Source organism: Rhinoraja longicauda, chromosome 34 (genome assembly GCF_053455715.1).
Source record: "Rhinoraja longicauda isolate Sanriku21f chromosome 34, sRhiLon1.1, whole genome shotgun sequence".
In the NCBI taxonomy this organism is placed as follows: domain Eukaryota; kingdom Metazoa; phylum Chordata; class Chondrichthyes; order Rajiformes; family Arhynchobatidae; genus Rhinoraja; species Rhinoraja longicauda.
The window spans coordinates 6,000,402-6,023,594 of NC_135986.1; the positions used below are offsets into that span (position 1 = coordinate 6,000,402).

Here is a 23,193-nt window from a genome sequence, read left to right on the forward strand (position 1 = left end):
GAGAGGGATGGACGGAGACGGGCAATGTTTTTGAGGTGGAAGAAGGCCCACTTGGGTGGGACAATTTTTACATTTGCCGAGCCAATTTTACCCACAATCCCCGCACGTCTTTGGAGCGGGGGAGGAAACCGGAGCACCCCGGAGGTCACGGGGAGAAAACGTGCGAACTCCGTGCAGACGGGCGCCAAGGAACCGCGGGCCAAAGAGACGCCAACAGAGCAATGAGACTAATTTGTGCCCCACTCGCCCGCCCGACCCCCCTGGCACAGTTTATACCATCCACCAGAGAAAATAGGTGCCAGGACTTATTGCTGGACCTTTCATTTCACTGCAGATCTTGTATGTGTATGTGCAAATAAACATGACTTGACTTGACTTGACGACCTTACCCAGTTTACCCTAGAAGAGGGTTGGAGGCATCAAGAACAATAGACAATAGGTGCAGGAGGAGGCCATTCGGCCCCTTCGAGCCAGCACCGCCATTCAATGTGATCATGGCTGATCATTCTCAATCAGTACCCCGTTCCTGCCTTCTCCCCATACCCCCTGACTCCGCTATCCTTAAGAGCTCTATCCAGCTCTCTCTTGAATGCATTCAGAGAATTGGCCTCCACTGCCTTCTGAGGCAGAGAATTCCACAGATTCACAACTCTCTGACTGAAAAGGTTTTTCCTCATCTCCGTGCTAAATGGCCTTACCCCTTATTCTTAAACTGTGTGGCCCCTGGTTCTGGACTCCCCCAACATTGGGAACATGTTTCCTGCCTCTAACGTGTCCAGCCCCTTAATAATCTTATACGTTTTGATAAGATCCCCTCTCATCCTTCTAAATTCAATATGATCATGGCTGACCATCCACAATCAGTGCCCCGTTCCTGCCTTCTTCCCATGCCCCCTGACTCCGCTATCCTTAAGAGCTCTATCCAGCTCTCTCTTGAAAGCATTCAGATAATTGGCCTCCACTGCCTTCTGAGGCAGAGAATTCCACAGATTCACAACTCTCTGACTGAAATTCCAGTGTATACAAGCCTAGTCGCTCCAGTCTTTCAACATACGACAGTCCCGCCATTCCGGGAATTAACCTAGTGAACCTACGCTGCACGCCCTCAATAGCAAGAATGTCCTTCCTCAAATTTGGAGACCAAAACTGCACACAGTGCTCCAGGTGCGGTCTCACTAGGGCCCTGTACAACTGCACACAGTACTCCAGGTGCGGTCTCACTAGGGCCCTGTACAACTGCACACAGTACTCCAGGTGCGGTCTCACCAGGGCCCTGTACAACTGCACACAGTACTCCAGGTGCGGTCTCACTAGGGCCCTGTACAACTGCACACAGTACTCCAGGTGCGGTCTCACTAGGGCCCTGTACAACTGCACACAGTACTCCAGGTGCGGTCTCACTAGGGCCCTGTACAACAGCACACAGTACTCCAGGTGCGGTCTCACTAGGGCCCTGTACAACTGCAGAAGGACCTCTTTGCTCCTATACTCAACTCCTCTCGTTATGAAGACCTAACACAGTTTGCCAACAACATAAAGCTGGTGGGCACGAAAGTAATTTAAACACAGGGGCAACATTGCATAACCATTTTAATAAGTTAGTACTCCCCCCCCCCCCACACACTGGTCCCCTCCAAAGAAAAAAAAAATGCAAGTTATACAATGTTGTTCAAATTCTTCAAATATAAATATTAATGCAAGCGCTTCATTTTAAATGCCGAAGAAGTATCTCTGCACATTAGGGCGGCACGGTGGCGCAGCGGTAGAGTTGCTGCTTTACAGCGAATGCAGCGCCGGAGACTCAGGTTCGATCCTGACTACGGGTGCTGCACTGTGAGGAGTTTGTACGTTCTCCCCGTGACCTGCGTGGGTTTTCTCCGAGATCTTCGGTTTCCTCCCACACTCCAAAGACGTACAGGTATGTAGGTTAATTGGCTGGGCAAATGTAAAAAATGTCCCTAGTGGGTGTAGGATAGTGTTAATGTGCGGGGATCGCTGGGCGGCGCGGACTTGGAGGGCCGAAAAGGCCTGTTTCCGGCTGTATATATATATGATATGATATGATATGATACACGATACTAGAGGAGATACTAGAGGAGCAAGATAGACCACTCGACCCTAAAAACCGCTGTACGTCAGTTACGCCATTTTCAGTGGGCAGAAACTTGCAGAGACGTTTAGAAAGGAAAATAACAAAAAAATCTGGGATGTATCCTGCATTTTAATGGTATCATCACACATAGTGTCCCCCCCAAAACACTGCAAGAGGCGGGTCTTCGCTTACTAAAATGGCGGCCTTGGCGTACAAAACGTCAGTAGAGGCAGTTTCAACGGAGTGGTTCCATCTTGTTCCTCTGGTGTCTTTGCTACTGATCGAGTCACTGGCGTTCCCCTTACTTTGCCCCATTTCCCTCCTCCCCCCCCCCCCCCCCCCCCCCCCCACAAAAAAAGGTCCGCTCTTACAGGTCGGTGCAGGTGACCGGGGTAAGGCCGTGGATGAGGAGCGTAGGCCCCAGGTCCTCGGTGAGGATGTCCAACTGCCGGAGGTAGCGGAGGGAGCGGGTGGCGTCGGCGGGAGGCCGGGGGAGGTAGAGGAACCGGACGGCCGTGTGGAAGCCCTGCCCCCGCACCAGGCGGTTGGCGGCGCGGAGGTAGTCGTCCGAGACGGGCGCCTGCTGGCCGCCCTCCCCCGGGTAGTCGTCCGAGGCAGGCGCCTGCTGGCAGTGCAGCGCCACCACCTGGTCCCAGGCGACGATCTTGATGGTGGCCTTAATGCGCAGCTTGTCCAGCAGCTCCCGCAGCGTCTCCTCTTTCTTCACCCAGCTCTCGTCGCCCGACTCGATGCACAGGAAAATGCGCAGGCGCGCCCCCTTCCAGGAGACGACCATGGTCAGCACGCAGGCCATCTGTAAGAGGAAGAGGCTGCACACGTCCACGTAGTGGCCGCTGTCGGGCCGCATCAGGTCCAGGGGCCAGACGTCGATGGACACCCTCTCAGGCCGCCCGCGGGCCTTGGCGAACAGGTCCTTCTTGTCCATGGCGCAGAAGTAGCGGGCCAGGCACACGTTCTTCTGCATCTTCAGGGCGTCCGAGACGATGGCCACGTACTCCAGCTCGGTCAGGCTCTTGCCGGCCTCGGCCCCGCGCACGGGCGGGAAGTGGGCCTGCAGCGAGGCGATGTCCACGCCGAAGTGGTCGTTCTCCTTGGTGTCCCGGAAGGCCGGGTCGCACAGGAAGTAGTCGTCGGGCACGCACTGGTCGTAGAAGCCGAGGACCAGGGTGTTGGGCTTCATCCCACCTGAAGGGGGCGTGGGGGGTGGGGTGGGGGGGTGGAGTGAGGGGGGGGTGGAGTGGAGTGGGTGAGGGGGGGTGGAGTGAGGGGGGTTGGAGTGGAGTGGGGGTGGAGTGGGGGGGTGGAGTGGAGTGGGGAGGAGGAGTGGAGTGGGGGGGTAGAGTGGAGGGGTAGTGGAATGGGGGGGTGGAGTAGGGGTTTGGAGTGGGGGGGTGGAGCGGGTGGGGGGGTGGAGTGGGGGGGTTGGAGGAGTGGGAGGGGGGGTGGAGTGGGGGGTGGGGGGGGTTGGAGTGGGGGGGTGGAGGAGTGGGGGGTGGAGGAGTGGGGGGGTGGAGTGGGGGGAGGGGGGTGGAGTGACGGGGTGGGGTAGTGGAAAGGTGGGGTGGGGGTTGGAGTGGGGGAGTGGAGGGGGGGGTAGAGTGGAGGGGTAGTGGAGTGGGGGAGTGTAGTTGGGGGGGTGGAGTGGGGGGGTGGAGTGGGGGGTTGGAGAGTGGGAGGGGGGGTGGGCGGTGGAGGGGGGGGTGGAGTGGGGGGGGTGGAGTGTGGGGGGGGGGTGGAGGGGGGGTGGAGTGGGTGTTTGGAGTGGGGGTTTGGAGTGGGGGTTTGGAGTGGGGGTTTGGAGTGGGGGTTTGGAGTGGGGGTTTGGAGTGGGGGGGGTGGAGTGGGGGGTTGGAGTGGGGGGTTGGAGGAGTGAGGGGGGGGTGGAGTGGTAGTGGAGTGGAGTGGAGTGGAGGGGGGTGGAGTGAGGGGGGGGTGGAGTGAGGGGGGGTGGAGTGGGGGGTTGGAGTGGGGGTTTGGAGTGGGGGGGTTGGAGGAGTGAGGGGGGGGTGGAGTGGTAGTGGAGTGGAGCGGAGTGGAGGGGGGTGGAGTGAGGGGGGGTGGAGTGGAGGGGGGGGGTGGAGTGGGGGGGTGGAGGGGGAGGGGGATGGAGTTAAGGGGGTGGGGGTGGGGTGGGGGGGGTGGAGTGGGAGTGGAGTGCGGGGGGTGGAGTGGGAGGGGGGGGGTGGAGTGGGGGGGGTAGGGGGTAGAGAGGGGGGTTGGGGGGTTTGGAGAAAGCAAGGGTACACCTGGTCAGTGGCCCCAACGCCAAGACAAGACAATCCAAAGGCAGACACAAAATTCCAGCAGTAACCCAGTGGGCCGAATGGCCTCCTCCTGCACCTATTGCCTATCAACACTATCCTATACCCACGAGGTACCATTTTTAGGCGGGCACAAAATGGCGGTAAATCAGCGGGTCGGGCAGCATCTCGGGAGAGAAGGAATGGCCGACGTTTCGGGTCGAGACCCTTCTTCTACTTCTGACTGATGTCAGGGGAGGAGGGGCGGGAACGACGATAGGATCGTAGACGTCAGGAGACAGGGAGACTAGCGGGAGAACTGGGAAGGGGAGGAGAGGGAGAGGGGAGAGGGGAGAGAGGAGACTTCATAGCAGTCCCTGATTCCCCTCTCCATCCCACCCCCCTTCCCAGTTCTCCCGCCGGTCTTCCCGTCTCCGTCTACATCCCATCTTTGTCCCGAACCCCTCCCCTGACGCCAGTCCGAAGAAGTAGAAGGGTCTCGGCCCGAAACGTCACCCGTTCCTCCTCTCCAGAGATGCCGCCCGACCCGCTGAGTTACTCCGCCATTTTGTGTCTGCCTTTGCTTTAAACCAATAAGCCAACCCCCCCCCCCCCCCCCTCCCCCCTCCTCCTCAAGAAGAAGTCTCAGTCTTTACCCAGCCCCTGCAACTGGTCACGATGGGACTTTAGACCTCAGCATAGATACAGCAAGCATAGCCACTTCCAAGTGTAGTCGAGCTGAACAAAGGCCACAAATGCCCCGTGGGCAGTTCGTAAGTGATAAGAGCAGAATTAGGCCATTCGGCCCATCAACGATACTCCACCATTCAATCACGGCTGATTTATCTCTCCCTCCTAGCCCCATTCTCCTGCCTTCTCCCCATAAACCCCTGACACCCGCACCAATCAAGAATTTTTCTACCTCTGCCTTAAAAATGCCAATAGACAATAGACAATAGGTGCAGGATGAGGCCATTCGGCCCTTCGAGCCTGTACGCACCGCCATTCAATGTGATCATGGCTGATCATTCCCAATCAGTACCCCGTTCCTGCCCTCTCCCCATACCCCCTCACTCCGCTATCCTTAAGAGCTCTATCTAGCTCTGTCTTGAATGCATTCAGAGAATTGGCCTCCACTGCCTTTTGAGGCAGAGAATTCCACAGATTCACAACTCTCTGACTGAAAAAGTTTTTCCTCATCTCAGTTCTAAATGGCCTACCCCTTATTCTTAAACTGTGTGTGGCCCCTGGTTCTGGACTCCCCCCAACATTGGGAACATGTTTCCTGCCTCTAACGTGTCCAACCCCTTAATAATCTTATACGTTTCGATAAGATCTCCTCTCATCCTTCTAAATTCCAGTGTGTACAAGCCTAGTCGCTCCAGTCTTTCAACATATGACAGTCCCGCCATTCCGGGAATTAACCTGGTGAACCTACGCTGCACGCCCTCAATAGCAAGAATATCCTTCCTCAAATTTGGAGACCAAAACTGCAAACAGTACTCCAGGTGCGGTCTCACTAGGGCCCTGTACAACTGCACACAGTACTCCAGGTGCGGTCTCACCAGGGCCCTGTACAACTGCACACAGTACTCCAGGTGCGGTCTCACTAGGGCCCTGTACAACTGCACACACTACTCCAGGTGCGGTCTCACCAGGGCCCGGTACAACTGTCGAAGGACCTCTTTGCTCCTATACTCAACTCCTCTTGTTATGAAGGCCAACATTCCATTGGCTTTCTTCACTGCCTGCTGTACCTGCATGCTTTCTTTCAGTGACTGGTGGAAACATCCTCCCCACACCCACTCTATCCAGGCCGCTCACTGTTCTGCACGTCTCAATGAGGTCCCCCCTCATCCTTCTAAACTCCAGCGAGTACAGGCCCAGTGCCGACAAACGCTCATCGTACGTTAACCCACTCATTCCCGGGATCGTTCTTGTGTAAAACCTCCTCTGGACCCTCTCCAGAGCCAGCACCTCCTTCCTCAGATACGGGGGCCCAAAATTGCTCCTCACATTACTCAAAAGGGTGGTGAATCTGTGGAAGTCATTTGGTACATCTCTGCAAATCTATAATCCCAACACTTCTCTGGTGCAAATCATACTTCAGTTAGGAAGGAGATGAGGAGAAATTTATTTCAGTCAGAGGGTGGTGAATCTGTGGGATTCTTTGCCACAGACGGCTGTGGAGGCCACAAGTCAGTGGGTAGTTTTTAAGGCAAAGATAGATAGATTCTTGATTAGTGCGGGTGTCAGGGGTTATGGGGAGAAGGCAGGAGAATGGGGTTAGGAGGGAGAGATAGATCAGCCGTGATTGAATGGCGGAGTGGACTTGATGGGCCGAATGGCCTAATTCTACTCCCTATCACGTATGAGCTTATTTTTCCTCATCTCAATCTTATACGTAAGTAAATTATTCTTTCCCGTTCACTATTTAGGTCACATTTCCATGAGATCGCCCTCCAGTTCCAAAGATATCTCCAGTTCACTAATCTCACCGATATAGAAGCTGCTATCCATAATACACCGATCAGCCAAAACATCATGACCACTGACAGGCAAAGTGAATAACATTGGTCATCGTGTTACAATGGCACCTGTCAAGGGGTGGGATGTATTAGGCAGCAAGTGAACAGTCAGTTCTTGAAGTTGACGTGTTGGATGCAGGAGAAATGGGCAGGAGTAAAGACCTGAGCGACTTTGACAAGGGCCAATTTGTTCTGGCCAGACGACTGGGTCAGAGCATCTCTGAAACGGCAAGGCTTGTGGGGTGCTCCCGGTCGGCAGTGGTGAGCACCGACCGACCGACAGTGGTCCGAGGAGGGACAAACCACAAACCGGCGACAGGCAGGGTGTTGGACGCCCAAGGCTCATCGACGCGCGAGGGCAACGAAGGCGATCCCGTCTGGTCCGAACCGACAGAAGGTCGACTGTGGCACAAGTCACGGGAAATGTTAATGGTGGTCACGGGAGGAATGTGTCACAATACACAGTGCATCGTACCCTGGGGCTGCACACGGAGGACCAACAGCATATTAGGCAGGCGGCCATCTTTTTTTGGCTCGGCAGGTCATAATGTTTTGGCTGATCGGCGTATTAGAGCTGCAGGCTCAAGTCGAGAAGCCCCATCCTCACCTAGTCCGGTGATATGCAGCAGATGCTGGACCCCTTGGCGCACAGAGGGCGACAATGTCAGATCCACGAAGGCCTTGACGTTCAACTTGTCCACGAGGCTGAGCCAGAAGTTGTACTGCGGGTGGATGGGGTCGGTTGGCAGGGTGTCTGAAAGAGACGATCAGAGGCAGAGTTTGGGAACAGCCCGCCCAATTACGCAATCGCCCAGACCCGCACGCAAACCAACCTCACCGACTCCATTTGTATATCTCACCTCGGCAAGGCCAGCAGCACAATCAAGGACCAGTCTCACCCCCACCGGCCACTCCCTCTTCTCCCCTCTCCCATCGGGGCAAGAGGTGCAGAAGTGTGGAAACACACACCTCCAGATTCAGGGAGAGTTTCTTCCTGGCTGTTATCAGGCAACTGAACCGTCCCACCACAACCAGAGAGCGGTGCTGAACTACTATCTACCTCAACTTCAGTAGTAACTACTACAACTTCAGATAGTTCCTCTGTCCCTCCCTTCCCCTCCTCCTTCCCAGTTCTCCCTCTGTCTTCCCGTCTCCACCTATATCCTTCCTTTGTCCCGCCCACCCCCGACATCAGTCTGAAGAAGGGTCTCGACCCGAAACGTCACCCATTCCTTCTCTCCCGAGATGCTGCCTGACCCGCTGAGTTACTCCAGCAATTTGTGAATAAATCGATTTGTACCAGCATCTGCAGTTATTTTCTTATACTATCTACCTCATTTGGAGACCCTCGGACTATCTTTCGAAGGTATCACAAAATGCTGGGGTAACTCAGCGGGTCAGGCAGCATCTCTGGAGAGAAGGAATGGGTGACGTTTCGGGTCGAGACCCTTCTTCAGACTGTCTTTGATTGGACCTTGATGTGAGAGGAGCAGAATTAGACCATTCTAGCCCCTAGAGCTCTATCTAACTCTCTCTTAAATCCATCCAGTGATTTGGCCTACACTGCCCTCTGTGGCAGAGAATTCCACAGATTCACAACTCTCTGGGTGAAAACGTTTTTTCTCACCTCAGTTTTAAATGGCCTCCCCTTTATTCTTAGACTGTGTGTGTGTGGCCCCTGGTTCTGGACTCCCCCAACGTTGGGAACGTTTTTCCTGCATCTAGCTTGTCCAAATCTGTCCTATCCATGTATCTGACTATTTCCTAAACGTTGGGATAGTCCCAGCCTCAACTACCTCCTTTTTTTTTTAGAGATACAGCGCGGAAACGGGCCCTTCGGCCCACCAAGTCCGTGCCGCCCAGCGATCCCCGCACACTAACACTATCCTACACCCACTAGGGACAATTTTTACATTTTACCCAGCCGATTAACCTACATACCTGCACGTCTTTGGAGTGTGGGAGGAAACCGAAGATCTCGGAGAAAACCCACGCAGGTCACGGGGAGAACGTGCAAACTCCGTACAGAAGGCGCCCGTAGTCAGGATCGAACCTGAGTCTCCGGCGCTGCATTCGCTGTAAGGCGGCAACTCTACCGCCGCGCCACCGTGCCGCCACCTGCCGGCGGCTCGTCCCGTACACACACCGCCCCTTTGCGTGGAAAATGTTACCCCCTCGGATCCCTATCAAGTCTTTTCTCCGTCTGTCCCCACGGGCCCAACTCACCGAGGTCTCCGATCTCCACGTGGCCCAGGACGAAGAGGCCCCCTTTCTTCAGGTCGTTGATGAAGGTGATCAGCTGGGCGCTGGTGCGTGGGTTGGCGACCATCAGCAGCATCTGGGGCCTCCAGAACTTGACGTGCTCCTTGCGGACATCCAGGAGCAGCAGATACTTCCTCACCTGGAACAGACCACCAGGGTCAATGGCCCCCAACCACCTCCAACAATAGACAATAGACAATAGACAATAGACAATAGACAATAGACAATAGGTGCAGGAGGAGGCCATTCGGCCCTTCGAGCCAGCACCGCCATTCAATGTGATCATGGCTGATCATTCTCAATCAGTACCCCGTTCCTGCCTTCTCCCCATACCCCCTGACTCCGCTATCCTTAAGAGCTCCATCTAGCTCTCTCTTGAATGCATTCAGAGAATTGGCCTCCACTGCCTTCTGAGGCAGAGAATTCCACAGATTCACAACTGAAAAAGTTTTTCCTCATCTCCGTTCTAAATGGCCTTACCCCTTTATTCTTAAACTGTGTGTGGCCCCTGGTTCTGGACTCCCCCAACATTGGGAACATGTTTCCTGCCTCTAACGTGTCCAACCCCTTAATAATCTTATACGTTTCGATGAGATCTGCTCTCATCCTTCTAAATTCCAGTGTGTACAAGCCTAGTCGCTCCAGTCTTTCAACATACGACAGTCCCGCCATTCCGGGAATTAACCTGGTGAACCTACGCTGCACGCCCTCAATGGCAATGTCCACTGACTTGTGGCCTCCACAGCCGTCTGTGGCAAAGAATCCCACAGATTCACCACCTTCTAACCAAAGAGATTCCTCCTCATCTCCTTCCTAAAGGAACATCCTTTAATGCTGAGGCTGTGGCCTCTGGTCCTAGACTCTCCCACTGGTGGAAACATCCTCTCCACATCTACTCTATCCAGGCCGCTCACTGTTCTGTACGTTTCAATGAGGTCCCCCCCATCCTTCTAGATTCCAGTGTATACTACCTCCAGGTGAGGCAGAGGTTCACCTGCACCTCCTCTAACCCCATCAACTGCATCCACTGCTCCAGGTTCGGCCTCCAGCACATCGGAGAGAAGGAACGGGCGACGTTTCGGGTCGAGAAGGGTCTCGAACCGAAACGTCACCCGTTCCTTCTCTCCAGAGACGCTGCCCGACCCGCTGAGTTACTCCGCCATTTTGTGTCCAACCTACGATTTGTACCTGCGGGACTTACCTGGTGGAAGATGAGGGCCTGGCTGATGTAGCCCCAACTACTGGTGGGAGACCGGTAGTGAATGACCACCAGCAGGATCAGCATCAGGACAATCCCACAGGAGGCGTAGACTGGATTGATCAGGAACATCATCACCAGGCAGCCGACGATCCCCAGCAAACACGTGTGCCAACTGAACAGTTGAAAGGTCGGCCTGGGGAGGGGGGTGGGGGGAGCAGAGGTGAGGACCCGAGGCGGGCGCAGCGGGTAGAGCTGCTGCCTCAAGCGCGCCAAAGACCCGGGTTCGATCCCGACCGCGGGCGCCGTCCGTACGATGTCTGCACGTTCTCCCCGTGACCTGCGTGGGTTTTTCCTCCGAAATCTTCGGTTTCCTCCCACACTCCAAAGACGTGCAGGTTTGTACGCTAATTGGCTTGGTGTAAATGTAAATTGTCCTTGGTGTGTGTGTGTGTGTGTGTGGGATAGCGTCAGTGTGCGGGGATCGCTGGTCGGCGCGGACCCGGTGGGCAAAAGATACTAGAGCAAGATGGACCGTCCGCCATTTTAGTAAGCGAAACCCGCCTCTCGCTCTGCCTCTCGCAGTGTAATCAGTGTTTTGGGGGAACAGTATGTGTGATGATACCATTAAAATGCAGAATATATCTCATCTGCCAATTCACAGATTTTTGTTATTTTTCTTTTTAAATGTTTCTACAAGTTTCTGCCTACTAAAATGGCCGCCGTGACGCACTACGGTTTTTAGTCGAGTGGTACATCTTGCTCCTCTAGTATCTTTGGGCCGAAGGGCCTGTTTCCGCACTGTATCACTAAACTAAACTGTACTGAGCATAGTGGAAATCCTTTTGCATTGTTACAAATACAGCACCACTAATAACCATAGATACTAGAGCAGAGCAAGATAGACCACTCGACCCTAAAAACCGTAGTACGTCACGGCGGCCATTTTAGTCGGCCGAAACTTGCAGAAACATTTAAAAAGAAAAATAACAAAAATCTGTGAATTGATAGATGAGATATATTCTGCAATTTAATGGTATCATACAATACAATACAATATATCTTTATTGTCATTGTACAGGGGTACAACGAAATTGGGAATGCGCCTCCCATACGATACTCTTCCCCCAAAACACTGATTACACTGCGAGAGGCAGAACGAACGGCGGGTTTTGCTTACTAAAATGGCGGGGTTTGCCTACTAAAATGGTGGGGTTTGCCTACTAAAATGGTGGGGTTTGCCTACTAAAATGGTGGGGTTTGCCTACTAAAATGGCGGGGTTCCGTCTACTAAAATGGTGGGGTTCGCCTACTAAAATGGTGGGGTTTGCCTACTAAAATGGTGGGTTTTGCCTACTAAAATGGCTGGTTTGCCTACTAAAATGGCGGGTTTTGCATACTAAAATGGCGGGGTTTGCCTACTAAAATGGTGGGTTTTGCCTACTAAATTGGCGGCGTTTGCCTACTAAAATGGCGGGGTTTGCCTACTAAAATGGTGGGTTTTGCTTACTAAAATGGCGGGGTTTGCCTACTACAATGGTGGATTTTGCTTACAAAAATGACTCCTTTGCGAACAGCTTCATCCCCAGGGCCATAGCTGCTATGAACCGGTCCTGCTGAGCCGGATGGCCACAACGCATAGATCAACTTGCACTTTACCCTGTCCAAAACTGTTACAACTGTTCGTTTCGTTGGGTTGCTGCTGTCTAAATTACCTAAATTAGTGCATCGTATGGGAGGCGCATTCCCAATCTCGTTGTACCCCTGGGTACAATGACAATAAAGATATATTGTATTGTATTGTATTGTACACTTCAGTATAGGCGATTTTGACGGAGTGGTTCATCTTGCTCCTCTAGTATCTTTGTTTCGGCCCACCGGGTCCGTGCCGACCAGCGATCCCCGTGCACTAATGATCCTCCCACACACACTTACGCTATCCCATACACTGTGCGAGGCAGAGCGGAGGGCGGGTTTTGCCTACTAAAATGGCGGACGTCCCGCTCCTTTGCGTGCGACACTTCAGTATAGGCGATTTCGACGGGAGTGGTTCATCTTGGTCCTCTAGTATCTTTGCTAATAACTACCTGAAGTTGGGGGCAGAGGCCCACTCAAGGGATAAGCAGGCGAGATCCACGGCGGCGTAGGCCATCAGGAAGAAGATGGTGACGATCCCAGCGATGGTGTTCAGCTTCCCAGCAAACAGCACTAACTGGAAGAGAAAACAAAGCCAAGCATTTGCGTCGGTAGGAATCCCAGTTCAGTTTATCGCCACAAGGTCCTTCTGCAGTTGTACAGGGCCCTAGTGAGACCGCACCTGGAGTACTGTGTGCAGTTGTACAGGGCCCTAGTGAGACCGCACCTGGAGTACTGTGTGCAGTTGTACAGGGCCCTAGTGAGACCGCACCTGGAGTACTGTGTGCAGTTGTACAGGGCCCTAGTGAGACCGCACCTGGAGTACTGTGTGCAGTTTTGGTCCCCAAATATGAGGAATGATATTCTTGCTATTGAGGGTGTGCAGCGCGTAGGTTTACTAGGTTAATTCCCAGAATGGCAGGACTGTCATATGTTGAAAGACTGGAGCGACTAGGCTTGTATACACTGGAATTTACAAGGATGCGAGGGGATCTTATCGAAACGTATAAGATTATTAAGGGGTTGGACACGTTAGAGGCAGGAAACATGTTCCCAATGTTGGGGGAGTCCAGAACCAGGGGCCACACACAGTTTAAGAATAAGGGGTCGGCCATTTAGAACGGAGATGAGGAAAAACATTTTCAGTCAGAGAGTTGTGAATCTGTGGAATTCTCTGCCTCAGAAGGCAGTGGAGGCCAAGTCTCTGAAAGCATTTAAGAGAGAGCTAGATAGAGCTCTTAAGGATAGCAGAGTCAGGGGGTATGGGGAGAAGGCAGGAACGGGGTACTGATTGAGAATGATCAGCCGTGATCACATTGAATGGTGGTGCTGGCTCGAAGGGCCGAATGGCCTCCTCCTGCACCTATTGTCTATTGTCACGTGTGCCGAGGTACAGTGAAAAGCTTTAAGGGCCTGTCCAACTTAGGTGATTTTAAGGCGACTGCCGGCGACTAGGCTGTGGCCGAACGTTTGCCGGGGTGTCGCGGGGATGATCGTGAGGAGTCTTCAATGAATCGTAGCGGATCTCGGCGCGCCGAGGAAAAAAATTCCCGCTAGAAATTTCTCGGCGACAGCTGGCTTGTCGCCAGGTATCGCTGCTTATCGCGGGCGCTGTCTGTCGCACGCTGTCCCCAGGTTTGCTAGGTTGTCGCAGGTGCGTTTGGAAGCGCGTAGCATTAAATTAAGAGAAGGCATTTGAAGATGCCAGAAGATAGTTTTGTTCGGCTAATTTATTTACCGCCGGGACATTTGACGGGTAGATCAGAGGCGACGGTTTGACGGTCAGGTAAGCGTGGGGATTTGGCGATGTTTCCGAAGACGGTGTCATCTCTTAGCCGGGTGCTAGTTTCACAAAGAAAGTGACTTGTATCGACCTGACTCGGCATTGTCGCGGTCGTGGTCATTGTGGTGGTCATTGTGGTCATTGTCATGGTCATTGTGGTCATTGTGGTCATTGTCATGGTCATTGTGGTCATTGTCATGGTCATTGTCGTGGTCATTGTCGTGGTCATTGTGGTGGTCATTGTCGTGGTCATTGTCGTGGTCATTGTGGTCATTGTGGTGGTCATTGTCGCGGTCATTGTCGTGGTCATTGTCGCGGTCATTGTCGTGGTCATTGTGGTCATTGTCGTGGTCATTGTCATGGTCATTGTCGTGGTCATTGTCATAGAAACAGAAAATAGGTGCAGGAGTAGGCCATTCGGCCCTTCGAGCCTGTACGCACCGCCATTCAATATGATCATGGCTGATCATCCAACTCAGTAGCCTGTACCTGCCTTCTCTCCATACCCCCTGATCCCTTTAGCCACAAGGGCCACATCTAACTCCCTCTTAAATATAGCCAATGAACTGGCCTCAACTACCTTCTGTTGCAGAGAATTCCACAGACTCACCACTCTCTGTGTGAAAAAATGTTTGCTCATCTCGGTCCTAAAAGACTTCCCCCTTATCCTTAAACTGTGATCCCTTGTTCTGGACTTCCCCAACATGTTGGCATTCATAGCGAGGGGATTTGAGTATAGGAGCAGGGAGGTTCTGCTGCAGTTGTACAGGGCATTGGTGAGACCGCACCTGGAGTATTGCATACAGTTTTGGTCTCCTAATCTGAGGAAAGACATTCTTGCCATAGAGGGAGTACAGAGGAGGTTCGCCAGATTGATCCCTGGGATGAAGAAAGACTGGATAGACTCGGCTTGTACTCGGTGGAATTTAGAAGATTGAGGGGGGATCTTATAGAAACGTACAAAATTCTTAAGGGGTTGGACAGGCTGGATGCAGGAAGATTGTTCCCGATGTTGGGGAAGTCCAGAACAAGGGGTCACAGCTTAAGGATAAGGGGGAAGTCTTTTAGGACCGCGATGAGAAAGTTTTTTTTCACACAGAGAGTGGTGAATCTGTGGAATTCTCTGCCACAGAAGGTAGTTGAGGCCAGTTCATTGGCTATATTTAAGAGGGAGTTAGATGTGGCCCTTGTGGCTAAAGGGATCAGGGGGTACGGAGAGAAGGCAGGTACGGGATACTGAGTTGGATGATCAGCCATGATCATATTGAATGGCGGTGCGTACAGGCTCGAAGGGCCGAATGGCCTACTCCTGCACCTATTTTCTATGTTTTCTATGTTTCTATGTCATAGTGGTAATTGTCACGGTCATTGTGGTCGTTGTCGCGGTCATTGTCGTGGTCATTGTGGTCATTGTGGTCATTGTTGTGGTCATTGTGGTCATTGTGGTCATTGTCGTGGTCATTGTGGTCATTGTGGTGGTCATTGTGGTGGTCATTGTCGTGGTCATTGTCGTGGTCATTGTCGTGGTCATTGTCGTGGTCATTGTGGCCATTGTGGTCATTGTCGTGGTCATTGTGGTCATTGTCGTGGTCATCGTGGTCATTGTGGTCATTGTGGTCATTGTGGTGGTCATTGTCGTGGTCATTGTGGTCATTGTGGTGGTCATTGTCGTGGTCATTGTCGTGGAGACAATACACGATTGCAATCGAGCGTGCAGATACATAAAAGGGAATAACGTTTAATGCAAGATAAAGCCAGCAAAGCCCGATCAAGGATAGTCCGACGGTCTCCGATGAGGTAGACGGTAGTTCAGCACTGCTCTCTGGTTGTGGTAGGACGGTTCAGATGCCTGATAACAGCCGGGAAGAAACCAAAGATACCAGAGGAACAAGATAGACCACTCCACCCTAAAAACCGTAGTACGTCAAGGCGCCATTTTAGTCGGCAGAAACTTGCAGAAACATTTAAGAAGAAAAATAACACAAATCTGTGAATTGATAGATGAGATGTATTCTGCATTTTAATGGTATCATCACACATACAGGCAACTGAACCATCCTACCACAAGCAGGGCAGTGTAGGCCCGGAGGCCGTAGTAGTCCAGGACAGTGTAGGCCCGGAGGCCCGGGCGCCGCCTAATGGAGGTTGCATAGCAACCCGCCTCCCAGCCCGGGCTGCCGCCATTGGTGGAGCGGGAGCACGTGGCCGCTGGCTGGGTGAGGTCACGTGGGGCGCGGGGCGGTGACGTCACCCTTTGTCCCTTATTTGGGATTGAGATAGTTGGCAACCCTAATAACAATGGTGTCCAGAACTGAACACACAATACTCTCAATGCAGTCTCACCAACATCGTTTACAACCTGCAACAGGACCTCCCAACTATATTCTATAAGAAAATAACTGCAGATGCTGGTACAAATCGAAGGTATTTATTCACAGAATGCTGGAGTAACTCAGCGGGTCGGGCAGCATCTCTGGAGAGAAGGAATGGGTGACGTTTCGGGTCGAGACCCTTCTTCAGACTGAAGAACTATATTCTATACTCAATAATCTGACTGATGAAGGCCAATGTGCCAAAAGCTGTCTGGACCACCGTACCTACCTGTGAATCAACACCTGCTTCGCTCAGAGCTCCTAGATCCCTCTGCTCGACAACACTCCCCAGGGGCCTACCATTCGTTGTGTGGATCCTGCAGAGGGTGGTGAATCTGTGGGATTCTTTGCCACAGGCGGCTGTGGAGGCCACAAGTCAGTGGGTATTTTTAAGGCAGAGATGGATAGATTCTTGATCAGTGCGGGTGAGAGAGGTTGTGGGGAGAAGGCAGGAGAATGGGGTTAGGAGGGAGAGGTAGATCAGCCGCGATTGAATGGCGGAGTGGACTCAATAGACAATAGACAATAGGTGCAGGAGGAGGCCATTCAGCCCTTCGAGCCAGCACCGCCATTCAATGCGATCATGGCTGATCACTCTCAATCAGTACCCCGTTCCTGCCTTCTCCCCATACCCCCTCACTCCGCTCTCCTTAAGAGCTCTATCCAGCTCTCTCTTGAAAGCATCCAACGAACTGGCCTCCACTGCCTTCTGAGGCAGAGAATTCCACACCTTCACCACTCTCTGACTGAAAAAGTTCTTCCTCATCTCCGTTCTAAATGGCCTACCCCTTATTCTTAAACTGTGGCCCCTGGTTCTGGACTCCCCCAACATTGGGAACTATGTTTCCTGCCTCTAATGTGTCCAATCCCCTAATTATCTTATATGTTTCAATAAGATCCCCCCTCATCCTTCTAAATTCCAGTGTATACAAGCCCAATCGCTCCAGTCTTTCAACATACGACAGTCCCGCCATTCCGGGAATTAACCTAGTGAACCTACGCTGCACGCCCTCCATAGCAAGAATATCCTTCCTCAAATTTGGAGACCAAAACTGCACACAGTACTCCAGGTGCGGTCTCACCAGGGCCCGGTACAACTGTAGAAGGACCTCTTTGCTCCTATACTCAACTCCTCTTGTTATGAAGGCCAACATTCCATTGGCTTTCTTCACTGCCTGCTGTACCTGCATGCTTCCTTTCATTGACTGATGCACTAGGACACCCAGATCTCGTTGAACTCCCCCTCCTCCTAACTTGACACCATTCAGATAATAATCTGCCTTTCTATTCTTACTTCCAAAGTGAATAACCTCACACTTATCTACATTAAACTGCATCTGCCATGTATCCGCCCACTCACACAACCTGTCCAAGTCACCCTGCAGCCTTATTGCATCTTCCTCACAATTCACACTACCCCCCAGCTTAGTATCATCGATGGGCCGAGCGGCCTAATTCTGCTCCTATTATTTATGGAGTCAAAAAAATCTCCAGGATGGAGCTTTTACGCTTCAGACTTACCTGAACCAAGAGCCAGGTGTAGAGGACAGCAACCCAGGGGTTTCCAGTCTTGGACGTTCTCTTTGCAGGGGCTAGCAACACACCTACAGGGAAATCACAGCAGTTATTCCACTCAGCCCACGTTTCCTGGCCTCTCCCACTCATAAGGTCATAAGTGATAGGAGTAGAATGAGGCCGTTCGGCCCATCAGGTCAACTCCGCCATTCACTTGTGGCCGATCTATCTCTCCATCCCAACCCCATTCTCCCGCCTTCTCCCCGTAACCCCTGACACCCGCACTAATCAAGAATCTATCTATCTCTGCCTTAAATACATCCACTGACTTGTGGCCTCCACAGCCGTCTGTGGCAAAGAATCCCACAGATTCACCACCCTCAATAGACAATAGGTGCAGGAGGAGGCCATTCGGCCCTTCGAGCCAGCACCGCCATTCAATGTGATCATGGCTGATCATTCTCAATCAGTACCCCGTTCCTGCCTTCTCCCCATACCCCCTGACTCCGCTATCCTTAAGAGCTCTATCTAGCTCTCTCTTGAATGCATTCAGAGAATTGGCCTCCACTGCCTTCTGAGGCAGAGAATTCCACAGATTCACCACTCTCTGACTGAAAAAGTTTTTCCTCATCTCAGTTCTAAATGGCCTACCCCTTATTCTTAAACTGTGGCCCCTGGTTCTGGACTCCCCCAACATTGGGAACATGTTTCCTGCCTCTAACATGTCCAACCCCTTAATAATCTTATACGTTTCGATAAGATCTCCTCTCATCCTTCTAAATTCCAGTGTATACCAGTCGCTCCAGTCTTTCAACATATGATAGTCCCGCCATTCCGTGAATTAACCTAGTAAACCTACGCTGCACGCCCTCAATAGCGAGAATATCCTTCCTCATATTTGGAGACCAAACCTGCACACAGTACTCCAGGTGCGGTCTCACTAGGGCCCTGTACAACTGCAGAAGGACCTCTTTGCTCCTATACTCAACTCCTCTTGTTATGAAGGCCAACATTCCATTGGCTTTCTTCACTGCCTGCTGTACCTGCATGCTTCCTTTCATGGCTGATCATTCTCAATCAGTACCCCGTTCCTGCCTTCTCCCCATACCCCCTCACTCCGCTATCCTTAAGAGCTCTATCCAGCTCTCTCTTGAAAGCATCCAACGAACTGGCCTCCACTGCCTTCTGTGGCAGAGAATTCCAAACCTTCACCACTCTCTGACTGAAAAAGTTCTTCCTCATCTCCGTTCTAAATGGCCTACCCCTTATTCATATCATATCATATATATACAGCCGGAAACAGGCCTTTTCGGCCCACCAGGTCCGTGCCGCCCAGCGATCCCCGTACATTAACACTATCCTACACCCACTAGGGACAATTTTTACATTTACCCAGCCAATTAACCTACATACCTGTACGTCTTTGGAGTGTGGGAGGAAACCAAAGATCTCGGAGAAAACCCACGCAGGTCACGGGGAGAACGTACAAACTCCTTACAGTGCAGCACCCGTAGTCAGGATCGAACCTGAGTCTCCGGCGCTGCATTCGCTGTAAAGCAGCAACTCTACCGCTGCGCTACCGTGCCCCTTGTTCTGGACTCCCCCAACATTTTAGAACATGTTTCCTGCCTCTAATGTGTCCAATCCCCTAATTATCTTATATGTTTCAATAAGATCCTAAAAGACTTCCCCCTTATCCTGAAACTGTGACCCCTTGTTCTGGACTCCCCCAACATCGGGAACAATCTTCCTGCATCTAGCCTGTCCAACCCCTTAAGAATTTTGTACGTTTCTATGAGATCCCCCCTCAATTTTCTAAATTCCAGCGAGTCTATCCAGTCTTTCTTCATATGAAAGTCCTGCCATCCTTTGGAATTAATCTGGTGAACCTTCTCTGTACTCCCTCTATGGCAAGAACGTCTTCCCTCAGATTAGGAGACCAAAACTGTGCGCAATACTCCAGGTGCGGTCTCACCAAGGCCCTGTACAACTGCAGCAGAACCTCCCTGCTCCTATACTCAAATCCCCTCGCTTATTTACTTATTTATGTTTACACAGTTGCTGATTACCTCACAGGATGGCTGATGCATAATGAATGAGTGTATCCTGAGCCATCTGACATGTTGTAGATATGTATAGGCCTGTGCCTTGGAAGAATTTAGAGGTTTTGCTGTCAAATTGTGCATTTGTATTTGTGACATGATGTTGTTATAGATAAAGAACAAAATGGAGGGGAATGTAATGCATTATGTCATTCCTATTGTATCTTTCCTTCAATAATAATAAATATTAAAAAAAACAAAAGGCGAAGAACGATGGTTAAATCTCTGTAAGTCACCCCGACGATCTCTGTAAGTCACCATACTTTGCATCCACCTCTTTAAAATCTACCCATTTCCCTCCCCCCCCAAAATCTAAGCAGCATTGCTTGCCGAAAAGCGAAGGGTTTGGATCGAGTGGTTCTGGGGAAGGACGTGCTGGCCCTGGAGAGGGTCCAGAGGAGGTTTTACGCAAGAACGATCCCAGGAACGGGTGGGTTAACGTACGATGAGCGTTTGTGGGCACTGGGCCTGTACTCGCTGGAGTTTAGAAGGACGAGGGGGGGGGACCTCATTGAGACGTGCAGAACAGTGAGCGGCCTGGATAGAGTGGATGAGGAGAGGATGTTTCCACTAGTGGGAGAGTCTAGGACCAGAGGGCACAGCCTCAGAATTAAAGGTCGTTCTTTTAGGAAGGAGATGAGGAGGAATTTCTTCAGTCAGAGGGCGGCGAATTTGTGGGATTCTTTGCCACAGACGCCCTGACTCCGCTATCCTTAAGAGCTCTATCCAGCTCTCTCTTGAATGCACTCAGAGAATTGGCCTCCACTGCCCTCTGAGGCAGAGAATTCCACAGATTCACAACTCTCTGAGTGGAAAAGTTTTTCCTCGTCTCTGTTCTAAATGGCCGACCCCTTATTCTTAAACTGTGTGTGGCCTCAACTCCACATTGTCCCATTCTGTCCCTTACCCAAGATCCACTCAGTTACAGGGGTATCTTGGGAGCCCCATGATTTTTGCATGCTCCTGCCCCACTGGACCTGTCTCATTGAATCTCGACTCTAACAAGAATGAGGGGGGGAACCTGAGAAATCACAGAGGTGGGAGGTGCAGGTGAACCTCTGTCTCACCTGGAAAGACTGTTTGGGTCCTTTGATGGAGTTGAGGGGGGGAGGTAAAGGGACAGGCGTTGCATCTCGTGCGGTTGCCTGGGGAAAGTGCCCGGGGATGGGGTGGTTTGGGTGGGAAGGGACGAGTGGACCAGGGAGTTACGGAGGGAACGGTCTCTGCGGAACGCGGGGAGGGGAGGGGATGGGAAGATGTGGCCAGTGGTGGGGGGTCCCGTTGTAGGTGACGGAAATGTTGGCGGATGATATGTTGGATCCGCTGGCTGGTGGGGTGGAAGGTGAGAACGAGGGGGACTCTGTCCTTGTTGCGAGTGGGGGTGGGAGGGGGAGCAAGAGCGGAGCTGCGGGATGTAGAAGAGACCCTAGTGAGAGCCTCATCTATAATGGAGGAGGGGAAGACCCGTTTTCTGAAGAACGAGGACATCTCGGAAGCCCCAGTCTGAAACACCTCATCCCGGGCGCAGATGCGGCGTAGACGGAGGAATTGGGAGTAGGGGATAGATTTTTTGCAGGGGGCCGGATGGGAAGATGTGTAGTCCAGATAGCTGTGCGAGTCGGTGGGCTTGTAGTAAATGTCCGTCACTAGTCTGTCTCCTGTGATGGAGATGGTGAGGTCCAGAAACGGGAGGGAGATGTCAGAGATAGTCCAGGTATATTTAAGGGAACCTAATTGGAACATACAGAACAGTGAGCGGCCTGGATAGAGTGGATGTGGGGAGGATGTTTCCACTAGTGGGAGAGTCTAGGACCAGAGGGCACAGCCTCGGAATTGAAGGACGTTCCTTTAGGAAGGAGATGAGGAGGAATTTCTTCAGTCAGAGGGCGGTGAATTTGTGGGATTCTTTGCCACAGACGGCTGTGGAGGCCACAAGTCAGTGGATGTATGTAAGGCAGAGATAGATAGATTCTTGATTAGTGCGGGTGTCAGGGGTTACGGGGAGAAGGCAGGAGGATGGGGTTGGGAGGGAGAGAGAGACCACAACAGGATGAGAGGAGATCTTATCGAAACGTATAAGATTATTAAGGGGTTGGACACGTTAGAGGCAGGAAACATGTTCCCAATGTTGGGGGAGTTCAGAACCAGGGGCCACACACAGTTTAAGAATAAGGGGCATGCCATTTAGAACTGAGATGAGGAAAAAGTTTTTCAGTCAGAGAGTTGTGAATCTGTGGAATTCTCTGCCTCAGAAGGCAGTGGAGGCCAATTCTCTGGATGCTTTCAAGAGAGAGCTGGATCAAGCTCTTAAGGATAGCGGAGTCAGGGGGTACGGGGAGAAGGCAGGAACGGGGTACTGATTGAGAATAATCAGCCATGATCACATTGAATGGCGGTGCGTACAGGCTCGAAGGGCCGAATGGCCTCCTCCTGCACCTATTGTCTATTGTCTATTGTTGGAGGTGGTTGGGGGCCATTGACTCTGGTGGTGTGTTCCAGGTGAGGAAGTATCTGCTGCTCCTGGATGTCCGCAAGGAGCACATCAAGTTCTGGAGGCCCCAGATATAACAGCCTGACCGCGGGAGAAGACGGCAGGGGAAGAGAAAAGACATTGTGGCCTTCCATCACAGTGACGAGGTGACTGGAGGGCCCTCTTGCTATGGAGGGCGTGCAGCGTAGGTTCACTAGGTTAATTCCCGGAATGGCGGGACTGTCGTATGTTGAAAGGCTGGAGCGATTGGGCTTGTATACACTGGAATTTAGAAGGATGAGGGGGGGATCTTATTGAAACATATAAGATAATTAGGGGATTGGACACATTAGAGGCAGGAAACATGTTCCCAATGTTGGGGGAGTCCAGAACAAGGGGCCACACAGTTTAAGAATAAGGGGTAAGGCCATTTAGAACGGAGATGAGGAAGAACTTTTTCAGTCAGAGAGTGGTGAAGGTGTGGAATTCTCTGCCTCAGAAGGCAGTGGAGGCCAGTTCGTTGGATGCTTTCAAGAGAGAGCTGGATAGAGCTCTTAAGGATAGCGGAGTCGGGGGGTATGGGGAGAAGGCAGGAACGGGGTACTGATTGAGAGTGATCAGCCATGATCGCATTGAATGGCGGTGCTGGCTCGAAGGGCTGAATGGCCTCCTCCTGGACCTATTGTCTATTGTCTATTGTCTATATTGGAGGAGACTCACTGTGATGGATGTTTCTTTTTGTTTGAGTGTGTGTGTGTGTGTGTGTGTGTGTGTTCACTTATTGTTATTGCTCCTGTCATTGGACTTTGGAAAGCATATGTACAAATAAAAATAAAAGACACATTTGTTACAGAGTTCTTACATAAGCTTCAATTTTTAAATTTTTAAAGAGAGAAAATAAAAAATAAAGAAGGAAAAAAAAAAGAAAAAAAAAAAAAAATTATAAACTATTGGGAAGAGAGAATAAGAGAATGA

At 51.8% G+C, this 23,193-nt stretch overlaps 1 protein-coding gene across 3 annotated transcripts in view; it reads right to left on the reverse strand.

Moving 5' to 3' along the window:
* Positions 1–2,457: 2,457 nt before the first annotated feature.
* Positions 2,458–23,193, reverse strand: part of slc12a9 (solute carrier family 12 member 9) — a 60,221-nt gene continuing 39,485 nt past the window's right edge. For all 3 annotated transcript variants that reach the window (XM_078427629.1, XM_078427628.1, XM_078427630.1), the window contains 6 exons: positions 17,653–17,735; positions 12,429–12,553; positions 10,345–10,537; positions 9,108–9,282; positions 7,489–7,635; positions 2,458–3,298 (listed from right to left, as the gene is read on the reverse strand). In XM_078427629.1, the coding sequence (XP_078283755.1) occupies positions 2,460–3,298; positions 7,489–7,635; positions 9,108–9,282; positions 10,345–10,537; positions 12,429–12,553; positions 17,653–17,735 (1,562 nt within the window). In that variant the 3' untranslated portion in view covers positions 2,458–2,459. The remainder of the gene's footprint in view (positions 3,299–7,488; positions 7,636–9,107; positions 9,283–10,344; positions 10,538–12,428; positions 12,554–17,652; positions 17,736–23,193) is intronic.